The sequence below is a fragment of the Glycine soja genome, chromosome 17, assembly GCF_004193775.1.
Source record: "Glycine soja cultivar W05 chromosome 17, ASM419377v2, whole genome shotgun sequence".
Classification (NCBI taxonomy): domain Eukaryota; kingdom Viridiplantae; phylum Streptophyta; class Magnoliopsida; order Fabales; family Fabaceae; genus Glycine; species Glycine soja.
The window spans coordinates 6,475,376-6,487,500 of NC_041018.1; the positions used below are offsets into that span (position 1 = coordinate 6,475,376).

At 34.4% G+C, this 12,125-nt stretch overlaps 1 protein-coding gene across 2 annotated transcripts; it reads right to left on the reverse strand.

Annotated features, from left to right (window-relative positions):
• Positions 1-965: 965 nt before the first annotated feature.
• Positions 966-10,712, reverse strand: LOC114393173 (inorganic pyrophosphatase TTM1-like). 2 transcript variants are annotated; one of them, XM_028354438.1, is made up of 12 exons: positions 10,489-10,712; positions 8,419-8,782; positions 7,024-7,138; positions 5,970-6,165; positions 5,746-5,859; positions 5,480-5,653; positions 4,299-4,493; positions 3,384-3,506; positions 3,195-3,307; positions 2,912-3,035; positions 2,099-2,377; positions 966-1,422 (listed from the first exon to the last, which is right to left on the reverse strand). In XM_028354438.1, the coding sequence occupies exons 2-12, from the start codon at positions 8,750-8,752 to the stop codon at positions 1,204-1,206; spliced, it is 1,986 nt and encodes a 661-aa protein (XP_028210239.1). In that variant the 5' UTR covers positions 8,753-8,782; positions 10,489-10,712; the 3' UTR covers positions 966-1,203. The 2 variants fall into 2 exon arrangements, with proteins under 2 accessions (XP_028210239.1, XP_028210240.1); XM_028354439.1 differs by lacking the exon at positions 10,489-10,712 and adding an exon at positions 8,950-10,408.
• Positions 10,713-12,125: the final 1,413 nt, after the last annotated feature.

Sequence of the window (12,125 nt, forward strand, 5' to 3'; positions counted from 1 at the left end):
TTATGCACAATAAAAACACTATCCATTGGGCATGGAGGATGGGCCCCTAACAGAATAGAAACACATTTTCCATGTGAACAATACATAATGGAAATATGTTTTGATTATGTATTTGACAGATGAGATGAGAAGAAGGATTAAAGAAAAGAGAAAATAATAGTGAGTAAAATGGTAATTTGCTACATTTTTTGTAAAAATAAGGGGTAAAAAAAGAGGGGGAGGTGAGAACAGCAATCCACGACCAGAAAAGGAACTGCGCCTACAAAAAAAAAAAAACCTAAGTTGACAGTGTTTGACTGTTTGCAAAGGAACGAAGAATGCAAACAAACAACTAGAATAGTGAGCTACTGAACTCCAATTGCCGGGAAAGAAACTATAAAATAATCAAGCAAATAACTGTAGAACAGATTTGGCTCCTCAAATAACTTTGACAGCTCGAGCAACTCTACGAGGACAATCCATTAAGCAACAATTGCTTGATAGAAAATGTAAAATGAGCATTAAGGTATTGATTAGGCATGGATATGACATCATATGCATCGGAGTTAAAATAGCTATTTCATATAAATACGTGCTGTACTAAAATCTGTTGGGTCTATTAAATGTGTTTTTCTTGGTAACTTATTAAATGTGTTTTTAGTTGTGTTGGCTATGTACATCTATTTTTAAATTTTATGTAATTCTAGAAGGGACACGCGTAACCAAACAAATATATATTTATATGTCTATCTTAAATTTATTGTCAAAACACAGAAAAAATGTACTTTCTTTTTACTACTTTAGAGAGGAGACAGGCCAGTTGGTTTGAGACGAGAAACTAAACACGCGGTAAAGAAAATTTTCTTCCTTCTTGCAGACGCTGAGCAACTCGCCACTAAAACAATCAAACGGCTGATCTATTCACATAAATCATAAAATGAAATGTCAAGGGGAAAAGCTAATGAGAATAAAGAACAATTATAATATATGCAATGCAAGTTCGGTATTCCACCAAGTAGACGAATTATTTAACGAGGAAAAAAAAGATATACAGAAGCTATATATTACAGCTTAAGTGAATGCCAACATACTACTACTTTAATGTGAGGCAGTCCCTCACAGATTGGTAATTGTTTTCATAAACCCTTTATGCTTTAGATATACTTATGAAGTTTGTCTCATACACAGTGATGACAATTTGACAAGAAACAAAATATATACACATTATTTTTGGGATGTAAAACCTCTGAACAAAAGCACACCAACAGCACCAAAGGCCAGAGTCAGAACCAGGGGGATGGCAACGGATTCAGCTTCACGCATTCTTCCTGTATGGTCTGGTCTTCCCAGGCGTGACCTTTCTCCAAAGTATTCATGCAAAAAATTGCTCAGAGTGTCTAGTTGATGCATGATTTGACGTTGTCCTCGTGCAATAACTAGTACCTATTTTGAAAAAATAATAACAATAAAAATAAATACCCTATATGTTTCATTGCTCCAGGCAAAATTTTGAAGTAGAAAACCACTCCAAATTTTGCTACTGACTAACGACTAGCTCTAACAAATAAGATGATAGTATTAATTTTCTTTCTCCAAATTGGAATAACCTGACACCATCTTAATGGAAATGTCTGAAATGAAGGGAGATTGGATGTAATGAAAATGTTAGACCAGGTCACTGCAAATCTAAAAATAGTATCCAACACTTGTTTAAGAGGATATTATTCCCATGTTACAAGAATTTTAAAGGGGACCATAAATATTGCTCAACAGATTGAGCAAATGGGTAGATAGCATTACTAATCTTCATTGAATTATTCCTGATTACTTTAAAAAGTATTTAATTGTTTTTTGGAATTTCAAGACTATAAATTTTTGTATTTTTCATTTAACAGTTCCTATTTTGTATTCCTTAACATACGCAGGGTACAAGGCAACAAAACTGTATACAATTTTATTTTTATCTTTTCTCATTTAGAGTTCCCTCATATCATATCTACCTCACGGGAGACATAGAATGCATCTCTACACTCAGCAGACACATAGGATATAGTATATACTATATACAGTATGCATATATGTAATCTACAGAACTATTAATGCCTATCACCTAACCTACCTCTTCCATCAGGGGAGACTCTTTATTAGCCAATTGAGAAGATGATGAAGAATTAGGTAGCAATGATCCAGTCAATGAGCCATTGCTTAGTCCAGTTACAAAGAAGGAAGTGGGGCCAGAGCCATTGCAGGCCTCAGCCTGTAAAGCCAAGTTTTGTTGACTGGCTGCTGAATCTTTACTGATAGCGAACTTTGAATTCAGCTCTTCAATACGGGAGGTGAATTCGTCCATTCTTTCATTTAATGTGGAAATTTGATCAGAAAGCTGTGTGATGACTCCCTGGACAACTCAAAAGCAAATATCAGTAGAAGAATAATTTAGATGGGTAGAGAAATGTGAGATTATGTCTTGATAATGTATTTATTATTAGAATATTCTATTTCCTATTAATCAGTAATTGATTGACCTTATAATCAATACTAATTCCTTTTTCATATTATAAATAGCATGAGGTGTGGTCTACTCAGACACAACACAACAGTTAAACACTGTTATAAGAAATAAGCAGAAAATTAAACCTCTTAAGACACAAAAGCGAACAGCTATTAATTGTAGCACTTTGTCTCTGCCAAAAAATTATGTAAATATAATTTCCACAAAATTTTAATATAAACTAGCTATATATTCTCTCTGAAATTTCATGCCAATATGCAGTACAATTGTATATCATTATTCTTTTCAACATTTCTCTCTATGGACTCAACAGGTAGCTTTTCCATGTTCACAAAATAAGATACAGCAAGTGATACATTGATGAATGAAGAGGCCAAAATTATTTTAATTGAATGACTTCTCAAGGAAAACATATCTTACTTGGTTAGCAATTGGTGCAGGTGATTCTAGCGCTCTTGCATCGAATCTTCTGTTATTTATAGCAAGTTTAGTCAGCTTAGGTAGAATCTTGTCCCTTTGAGTTGAATATGATTGTGAAATACCACTGCAGAAGACAAACATGAGAAAAATATCACAAAAACCTTACTTTCACAAATTTTTAATCAGATTAAGAAATTCTTGTACCAAATATGAAAAGTAAGTAGAATACATATCAATATTCTTTTTAAGGCAACTCAAATAGGTAATGAAAATTAATAAGTACCGATTAAGATACTTCATTCTCCTATCTGCAGAAGCTCTGGAAAGGGCTTCTTTGGGGCTTGAAACCAAGTCATCATCTATGCTGAGTTTTGTCTTAAGATCATCTGGCAATGCCTGCAGTTTGATCAGATCAGCGATTCAGCATACAAAAATGTAAACAACAAGCAAAAGGTTGTATGATGGCTCATACCATCACATCATTTACAAGCTTTTCAAGCTGGATTTGTTCAATGTAAGTGCGAGGAACATAGGAACCATCCAACCCCAGTTTCTCTGCTACAAATTTACAATAGTTTCTGTCTTTCCCTTGAACCTTCAAAACAACATGAACAAGTATTTAGTTACTGACAACAAAAGAAACACATTATAGTTGATATTTCCTAAATAAAGTCAACTTATATAAGATGTTGTATTAGTACAAAGATACTATGAACTACCAACAAATATAATTGGCAGACATTCAGTCCTTCTTCCACATGTACTTCGTAAGCACCAGCTGTTTGACATTCACCACATAAATATATTAAAAATGATTCCCAAGCCACCTCTAGTCTCTACCCATCAAAGGCATATGACAGAGAAGATGGGAGTCAATAAAGAAGGGAAAAGAGAGAAAACACTGATAATATTGTTTGTAGCACGTGTAACAAAATCCTGAGGCAAGACGGATTTACCATAATGAAGGTTAATAAAGAAAAAAACAAAAAATGGCAGCCCAAGGCCTAGGGGAGGATCAAAAAGCATTGCCCTCATAAATGGAAAAGCAGTTTCCACAACTAGAATTGTGACCAGCAGATCAAATATTAATTACAAAAATGGAGAAATAGGATGTTAACTAGTGGGAGGACAACACTCAACAGAAGAATGGAGGGCAAAGGGGAAGTAAACCAGATGTGTATGTGTATGGCAGGTCATAAATAGGGTACATATAGTACTGAAAATTTTAATGTTTTACAAATTATATCTGCAGATAAAGAACAGGAATCTATGGGTGATAGTACCACTGATGGACAGCAAACAGTAAGGGTAGATTAAAACTACTTATCACATAATCAACAGGTGTAAAAATATGTAAGGGAAAGATATGAACAATATGCTGTTATACCTGAACATAGGTGCGATTAAGTTGTTCTAGCCAATCAGTTTTTATGGTCACTTTATCATCATGAAAGACATGGCTGCTTCTTTTCAGGATAGCTGCAATTGTGTATCCCAAGGCCATCAGCCCTCCAAGAAGGCGCACGCTGACCTCAAAAGTAATTCTAGGTGATATTATGAATGGACTATCTGTCACCCATTCCTGAAAACAATAATGCACTATCACTATAGAGTTTTTGCAGTAATTTTGCTTCTAACTGCAAACTTCTCAGCAAATTTCAAACTCAAGAAGGTAGTTATAGAAGGATGTTGAAAGATAAGATCTGCAAAGCCGTGAGATTGAAAATTGAAATGTCAATACTATCCTCCATTGTGAAACAAGGGCTTTTGAAATATTTGTCAAACTTCTTGAAACAAACTTCATGTTTCACGCTTTATCCAATGTTTTTTAGAAGCACATATGCATACACACAAAATGACACAGCACAACCATAGAGATAAAACAAAAAAGAGAGAAAGAAAAGAGAATAACCCACAAATCATTGGAAAAAGCGTCAACCAAAGAAAGAGGTTTGAGACAAAAAACATACTGAAGGCAGTAAAAGGAGGGAAACAAGTAGGAATAGATGTTTCATTAATTACAAGGACTCAATTTGCAAAGAAGCTGTTGTAGGTATATACACCACAAAAAAGTTTGAGTTGAAGCTTTTTAAAAATGAAAATTTTATCAGTTTTTTTTTCCTATTCATTATCATTGAGTGTCACAATACCATGAAGTGGTAGCTATGTTTTTCCTTGCAGAAGGTTTTTAATAAACTTTTAACTAAGTAAACAATATCACATTATCATGAGTGAAGCAGTGGCATAAAATAAATGCATATTAGCTAATTAGACAAAGGATGCATTTGGGTGAATAGCTTAATTAAGCACATATTTAATAAGAGCTTATTCATAAGCTTGACTATGAAGTTTACCAAAGAACTTTGATAAGTTTTTCCCTGAAGATTAATGAAATAAGTTAAAAAGAACTTATAAGAAGGTCATAAGCCTCTTTCATAAGTTCAAATTCAAATAAGTTTTGTATAAGTTCCTAATCCCACCACACAAAAAAAAGGTTTATGCCTTGCTAGACATTCTCTCAAAAAATAATAAAACTACAATAATCTAAAAAGTTTTCAATCACCTAACCTCAAACATGAGATTGTACTTTCCATCACGGTTTCTCATTCTCAGATATGATTGACAAGCTTCAGGGTCTTCCCCAGGGGGTAGAAGAAATATGTCATACGTTTCCTCTTTGGTTTCAGTATGCTCTGCAGCAATAATTGCCTTGATTTGATCAACTGTCACAGCTCTTGCTGACTAAAATGGTAGAAACAATCAACACAATGCATCATCAAAAAGACACTTGAAAATATAAAGAATCTTACTATGATAGCATAGCATAGGGTCACCTTCAATATGTAAGTGGGATTCTGGAATCCAGAGAATGGATTAAACTTGTTAATAATTTTTAGATGAGCTGTTTTGAGATCTGGCTCAATAAAAGCTTTATACATAGGATACACCTGCAAAAGGAAACAAAACAATAGTTAAAAATTATAGCAGGTGCCTTAGTCTTACAGATGCAAGTTTTCAAAAGTCCTAAAAAAATTATAACATGAGATCAGTGAAAAACCGTTTCAGAGATTTGATGGATTATTTCTTCAGGCTCTTGACCGGCACGATGAATGTCCCGCAAAACACGCTTGACAAGATCAAAATGAACTCCACCAGTGACAGAAACACGAAGATCAAGCAAAGGTCGTGATTTTTCACTTAATGCATAGATGCCTTCTATGATTACAATACGAGAGCTAGGGACTTCAACAGTCCTGTAAGCAAAACAGTACAAAAGAAATCAACAAAAAACTAACTTACTCTGCTGCCAGAAGGCTCCTCACCCTTGGCCCTCGCTATGAGAAGGTATCGAGAGGGCCATTATTAGCAGTCTTAAGCTTGCATATACAAAGAGGTTGTTTCTGGATTTGAACCCATGACCAACTGGTCACCAAGGCACAACTCACCCTCAATACAAAATAAATCAACAAAATAAACATAAAGGTAAAACATCCTGGGTTGGAATAATGTGATGCTATTTCTAGTGCTAAGGCTCGTCCCAATTTACATATTTTGTCCTGCACCTCATCTGTCCACACAATAGACATTCCTGTGCGTGTATGTGCTTTGTTTTGTGTGTACCTGGATGTTCAAAGGTGAATGCACACATAGGTGCACAATTACTCATGCAAAGTAGATAATAAAAGAGAGAGAGAGAGAGAGATTCTCAAGAGTAATAATAGAGACCGAGAGAGCAAACTACAATATGTTGCTGGTTGATAATATACATGCATTTGTGAACTATATTAATTAGGTGGGTGTTTGGCAATTTCCAACATTATACAAACATGAAACTGATTTTATCACACTCAATTATTGAATAATCTTTTATTCACGGATAATCCAAAAATAATTAAACTGCAGATAAGCAGAAATTACAATGATTTTCCAATTCCACACGTAAAGCATTTCAAATCTAATAGCTTGACCCATAGAAAACATAGTTAAATATCATTAGGTTTTGTATTCTCTTTTCCAGGTTTCCCTAATTTGTGAGATTAAACCTAGATGGCACAGCTACAAAATGAACTCATGCATATTCTAAAAATGAGAAAATTAAAAAGGTACACAACCTGTAACCTATGCGAGAACTAGACTTGAAATCGTATATTGGAACTTGAACAGGCTTCCCTGCTTTAAGACCCTGTATATTTTCGAGCAAGGTATCATAATCTGTCAACCGAGGGTCTGTTTCAAATAACAATGACATTAGAAAGCTGTGTTGCATAACATCCCTTCCTATGTATTGACTAATATGATAAACAAGTAAAAGTATTTCTTAGAAACTAAAAGAGTAAAATAAGATTAGATACTATGGGGAACTCATCAATATTACCAATAATAGATGATACGCCTGTCCGTGCGTGTGTGTGCAATGTGCGTGTGTTGCGTAGTGGATGCAAAAGAATCAGTAATTGAGTAATATTTACTATTAGGCCTCCATATGTTCCTCGGAAATAATGACAAAGTATCTGGAATCTATACAGTTGTCAATACTCAATACATTTCAAGATTAGAAAGTTGCTCCATCTAAGTGTGGTAAAATTATTTTAGTATTATCAGCCAGACAGCATAAAAGAGACGGTCCTAGACAGTAGTGGTGATTTGCCAGCAATATAGCAATTGTCTTGTCTCACTACATCATTTGATTATACTTCAAAATTAGCTAAATATACAATGTGTCTAATGATATCTCGTTGATGTTGTTTGTTCATATTAAAGCCAGATGATTTCTAACTCAAATATATGTTGAACATGTAATAGATTGGAGGCCTTGCAATCTACTATGTGCAATAAAGTAGCAAGGGCCTTTCATCCTACCTCTTCTAGATTTTCATCAGTTCCAAACCCCCACCCCCCAAAAAAATCTTGACACTAGTTCTGTCACCAGCCATAGAGAACCTGGATGCTAAGCTAGAGATATAAAATGCTATTCTTAGCTCTTGCCTAACAAAAAATAGCTTGAGATTGGTCCAGGGAAAATCAACAAAATGTGCATAAACCCATTTCAAGACTTGGAGAAGACAAAAAGATACACTGGGATCATTGAAGGTTGCTTTAAAAGAAAGAGACAATCCAACTAATAAATTTGAAATTATAAGTTTATAGCATTATAGTTACTACACATTCATATGGAGAACATAAAGAGAAATAAACAAATGTCACTTTGTTGTTCTTCGAACCCTAATTTTTTTCCTCTTCTTCATATGTCCGTGTATGTGCGTTCTTCTGAACTGCATAGCAATAGTGCTGCAGCAGAAGTAACTTTGGCAAAATACAAGTTCAAAGTCATATAATCATGAAGTCACAGGTAACACGAAGTAATAGTTAGCCCTGTAATCCTCACTCTCAGAACAAAAAAGAGATATATAAGATCAAGAAAACTTTGCAAAACCCAAAATGAAACAAAAAATAGATGTATGCACTCATTGTAGATTATGTGAAAGTAAATAGAAGAGAAAACTTACCATCAAAGTTTCCATCAATAATTCTACTAGAATCATTATAATTATCCATTGTTATGACAGCTATGCTTGGCATAAAATTGAGGACCTTCTCGGTGAAAACAGTTTTCCCTGCTCCAGATGGACCTGCAACTCCTACTAATATGATTCCATTGTTCTTTTGAGCCAACAACTGGCATGCACGAATAAATATGAAGAATCCTTTCTCAAATGACAAAGAATCTTGGATAGGAACAATTTCATAGCGATTGGAATCCTTTCTTTTAACCACTTGAACCTGATCTCGTAATAGACGTCGCCGAGGCGAGTCAACACCAGAAACAGTATCTTGTGCCATTAGGAAAACCACAGATGTTCAAGCCATGTGCTGCAGAAAATGAAAATGGCAATCAAAATGCAACGGCAAAGATGGGAACCAAACTGAGACAAATAATGACTCAAAACTGCATAAATTGCACATGGAATCAAGAGATAGCATTTTTACATTTCAAAACATATAATACAGAAATAAAAGTAATATAATTTAGTTACTACCTTGGCAGCTTACAAGCTTACTGGATGTCTTAATTGTATATTAGAGTATGGGTATAGTCTGTAAAACATTTTTTCATCTGTACAGAAGTAGTTCAGTAGACTATCTCTTTCAGCCTTCAGCTCTAAAACTTCCAGCTGTCATCTCTAACTAACTCAGAGTTAGTTAGAGTTCGTTAGAGCTTAGAGTCTCTAACTTGTCTCCTATAAATACCTGTTGTAGTTCTGTTTTTCTTAGGTTGAATTCATTTTACAGAATACAAATGCTTCTCTCTAAATTCTCTCTGAAATTCAATACAGTATCTGGAACTTAGTCTGATCCTCAAACCCTAAACCTATGGCCCCAGATCCAATTGCTCCTCCGCCAATCAATGCTAAGCCATTAAATTCCTTGCCGCTGGCGACACTGTTGGAACCTTCTGCTACCTTCTTGTTGGAGTACAAGTGTGAAGTGAAGTCCCACATTGAGTAGAAGTGAGGAAAAGTTAAGCACCATTAAGTGAGGAGAAAACCCACAAATTTGAGCATTAAGGTCAACAATTACACCACTACTTGGTAAATACTCATATTTCCCGTTTTATTGGTTGCAAATCGTCTCCCCAATTTTGGGAGGAAATGCACTCCTATTTTCATTGCATATTTTGCACTCAAATGGGTGGGTGTGAACAACTCCAACTCATAACTACCAATCGCCCTTTTTATGGCCAATCAAGATCAAATGTTCACAATCTTACTTGAACAAGATCAAGGGTTTAAATATACGTAAAGAAATTGAAAAAAAAAATAAATATAATTTCATGTTACAGAATATGAATTGGATCAAATATGTATTCCTGCATTATAGCAAAATCATTAGTTGAAGGGGGTCAACTTCCACCGTCCCATAGTTTATAACAGTAAAGAAAATCCATATCCACACATGACGTCATCCGTTCAATTCATAGATGTATGGAGGTTAATTAGTTGCACAAGGCATGGTCATGTTATCTAAGTTGGCTTTTCATGTGATAAATCAAAAGTAGTGCTATCAATATCAACTATTCTGAATTTTCAAAAACGACTATAGGAGTCGTATGTGCTAACTAATTAAATCAGCAGCCGTTTTCCTTTCATTGCCATTTTGACAACATTTCTTTACAGTCGCAAACAAAATGGCGGAAAAATATATATATTCCAAGTTTTCCCACTAACACGTAACACGATGCAAAGAAAACTAACTGAAGATCATAAACCATTTTCTGGGCCCAAAATTTACGAGTCTCTACAGAGAAATTTAAAATATAAACTTCTTAAAAAATTAAACAATTGTTTTTTGTTATGGATTTCAAAAAAGTCTGGAAAACATTTCAGGGATTGACTTTCAAGTCTTCAACCAAACGAAACGAAGCATTGAATAGGATCGTGAAATTGAAATAAGTATGTTTATAAATATAGTTCGTGAGGCAGAATATTGAACAAATTTAAATAAACAAATAAATAAACAGGATGAACAGCAATCAAAAGAAGCTAGTAGATAAAGTGAAACAGCAAAGTGGGACGAACCTTTTGGAAAAGTGAAGGAATAATAATAATATTAAGACGTGAGTTCAAGTCAAGTTGGTGCGAAGGAAGACACGGAGCAGAATTGAACGGAATTTGCCGGCGGCTGTTGGATTCTCGCTTTTTATTTTTACTTTTCACACAAAAACAATACGTGGAACGCCGTCATAGGATGACCGAAGGACACGACTCATAGCTTGTCCTACCATTTTGCATGTCCTGTCACACCGACAAGACAACTAGTTTATCAGTAAATAAATTCACTAAATTGTGATTAACTCGTGCTTTCGTCTTTGATTATCTCTAGCTTTATCCAAAAAGCTATACCCTTATACTAGTGTATCATATTTTATATAAATAAAAAAAGTTTAATTAAATTTTTCATACCTACGATTATTTTTAAATTATTATCTAAAATTTATTTTTTTTAATCAAGTATTTGAAAAAAATTTACGTTTCATTTTAATATTTGTCGATAGTTTCATTTTATTAAGTAATAATGTAACAGACAGAGTGTCAAGTCATCAAATTTTATCATTAAACATGTAGACAGAGATGTCCATGTAATTATTTATTAATTTTTTTAATTTAAAAAAAATCAAATCCAACTCTTCTCCTCTTCTTCCTCTTTTCCTTCTTCCCTTTTGACACTGTCCCTTGCTCCTTTCGCAACCTCCGAGCCCAATTCTTCCCTACTACAACACCATCGACATTAAAGAAAATAGGAATATGTGAAAATAAGCGTTGATGATAATGTTTTTTGGTCGTGGGATGTTGTTTTGGGTCGTGTTTGGCAGATCTGCATGGAGGTGGTGAGGGTGGAGGTGTGTATGATGATGCGATGGTTGGTGGTGGTTGGGTCGTTGTTGTTGCGCATGCACATAGGTGGATTTGGGTGGTGATGGTGTGCACACGCGACGATTGGCTTAGACACGAGTTGTTGCATCTATGTTGCATTAGCATCCTCACGGATTCACACCACCATCCTCGATGTGGTTGAGTATGCTTGTGTTGTTAATAATCTTGTTGATGATTTTGTTGTTGTTGTCGTTGTCGATTAAGAGAGGAGATGGATCAATGAGGTGAGTTGTTGGTGAAGTGAGCTGTTTGGTGGCGCGGTGGGTTGTTTTTAGTTGGATAAGGGTAAAAAGGGGAGAAGGAATTGAATGGTGTGGTGGTGGTGGTGATTTTTGTTGGAGAAGGGGAAGAAGGAAAATAAGGTGATGACATGACACTAAGATGTTAATAACAAAGTGTGATGACATGATACTTTTGGAAAAAAATAGAAATTAAGATATAAGATTTTTCGATAAGGGATTAAAAAAGATTATTTTATTGATATTCTTAAAATATTTCTATTTTGACTCAAACAAGAAGAATAGGAATCGGACTCTAGGAAAAGACAAAAAATCCCCCCTAGAATACATTTTCCATATTTAAATTGATTTTGTTTCAAATTATCTATCTATATAGATATCTATTTTATGTTTAGTATCAAATCCAATTTTGTATGTCATCTCATCACTTAACGATGGGTAATAAAATGAAGTATACAATTTTTTAAGTACTTGATTAAAAAAAATGAATGTTAAATAATAATCTAAAAATAATCTATATTTCAATACGAAAAACTTAATTAA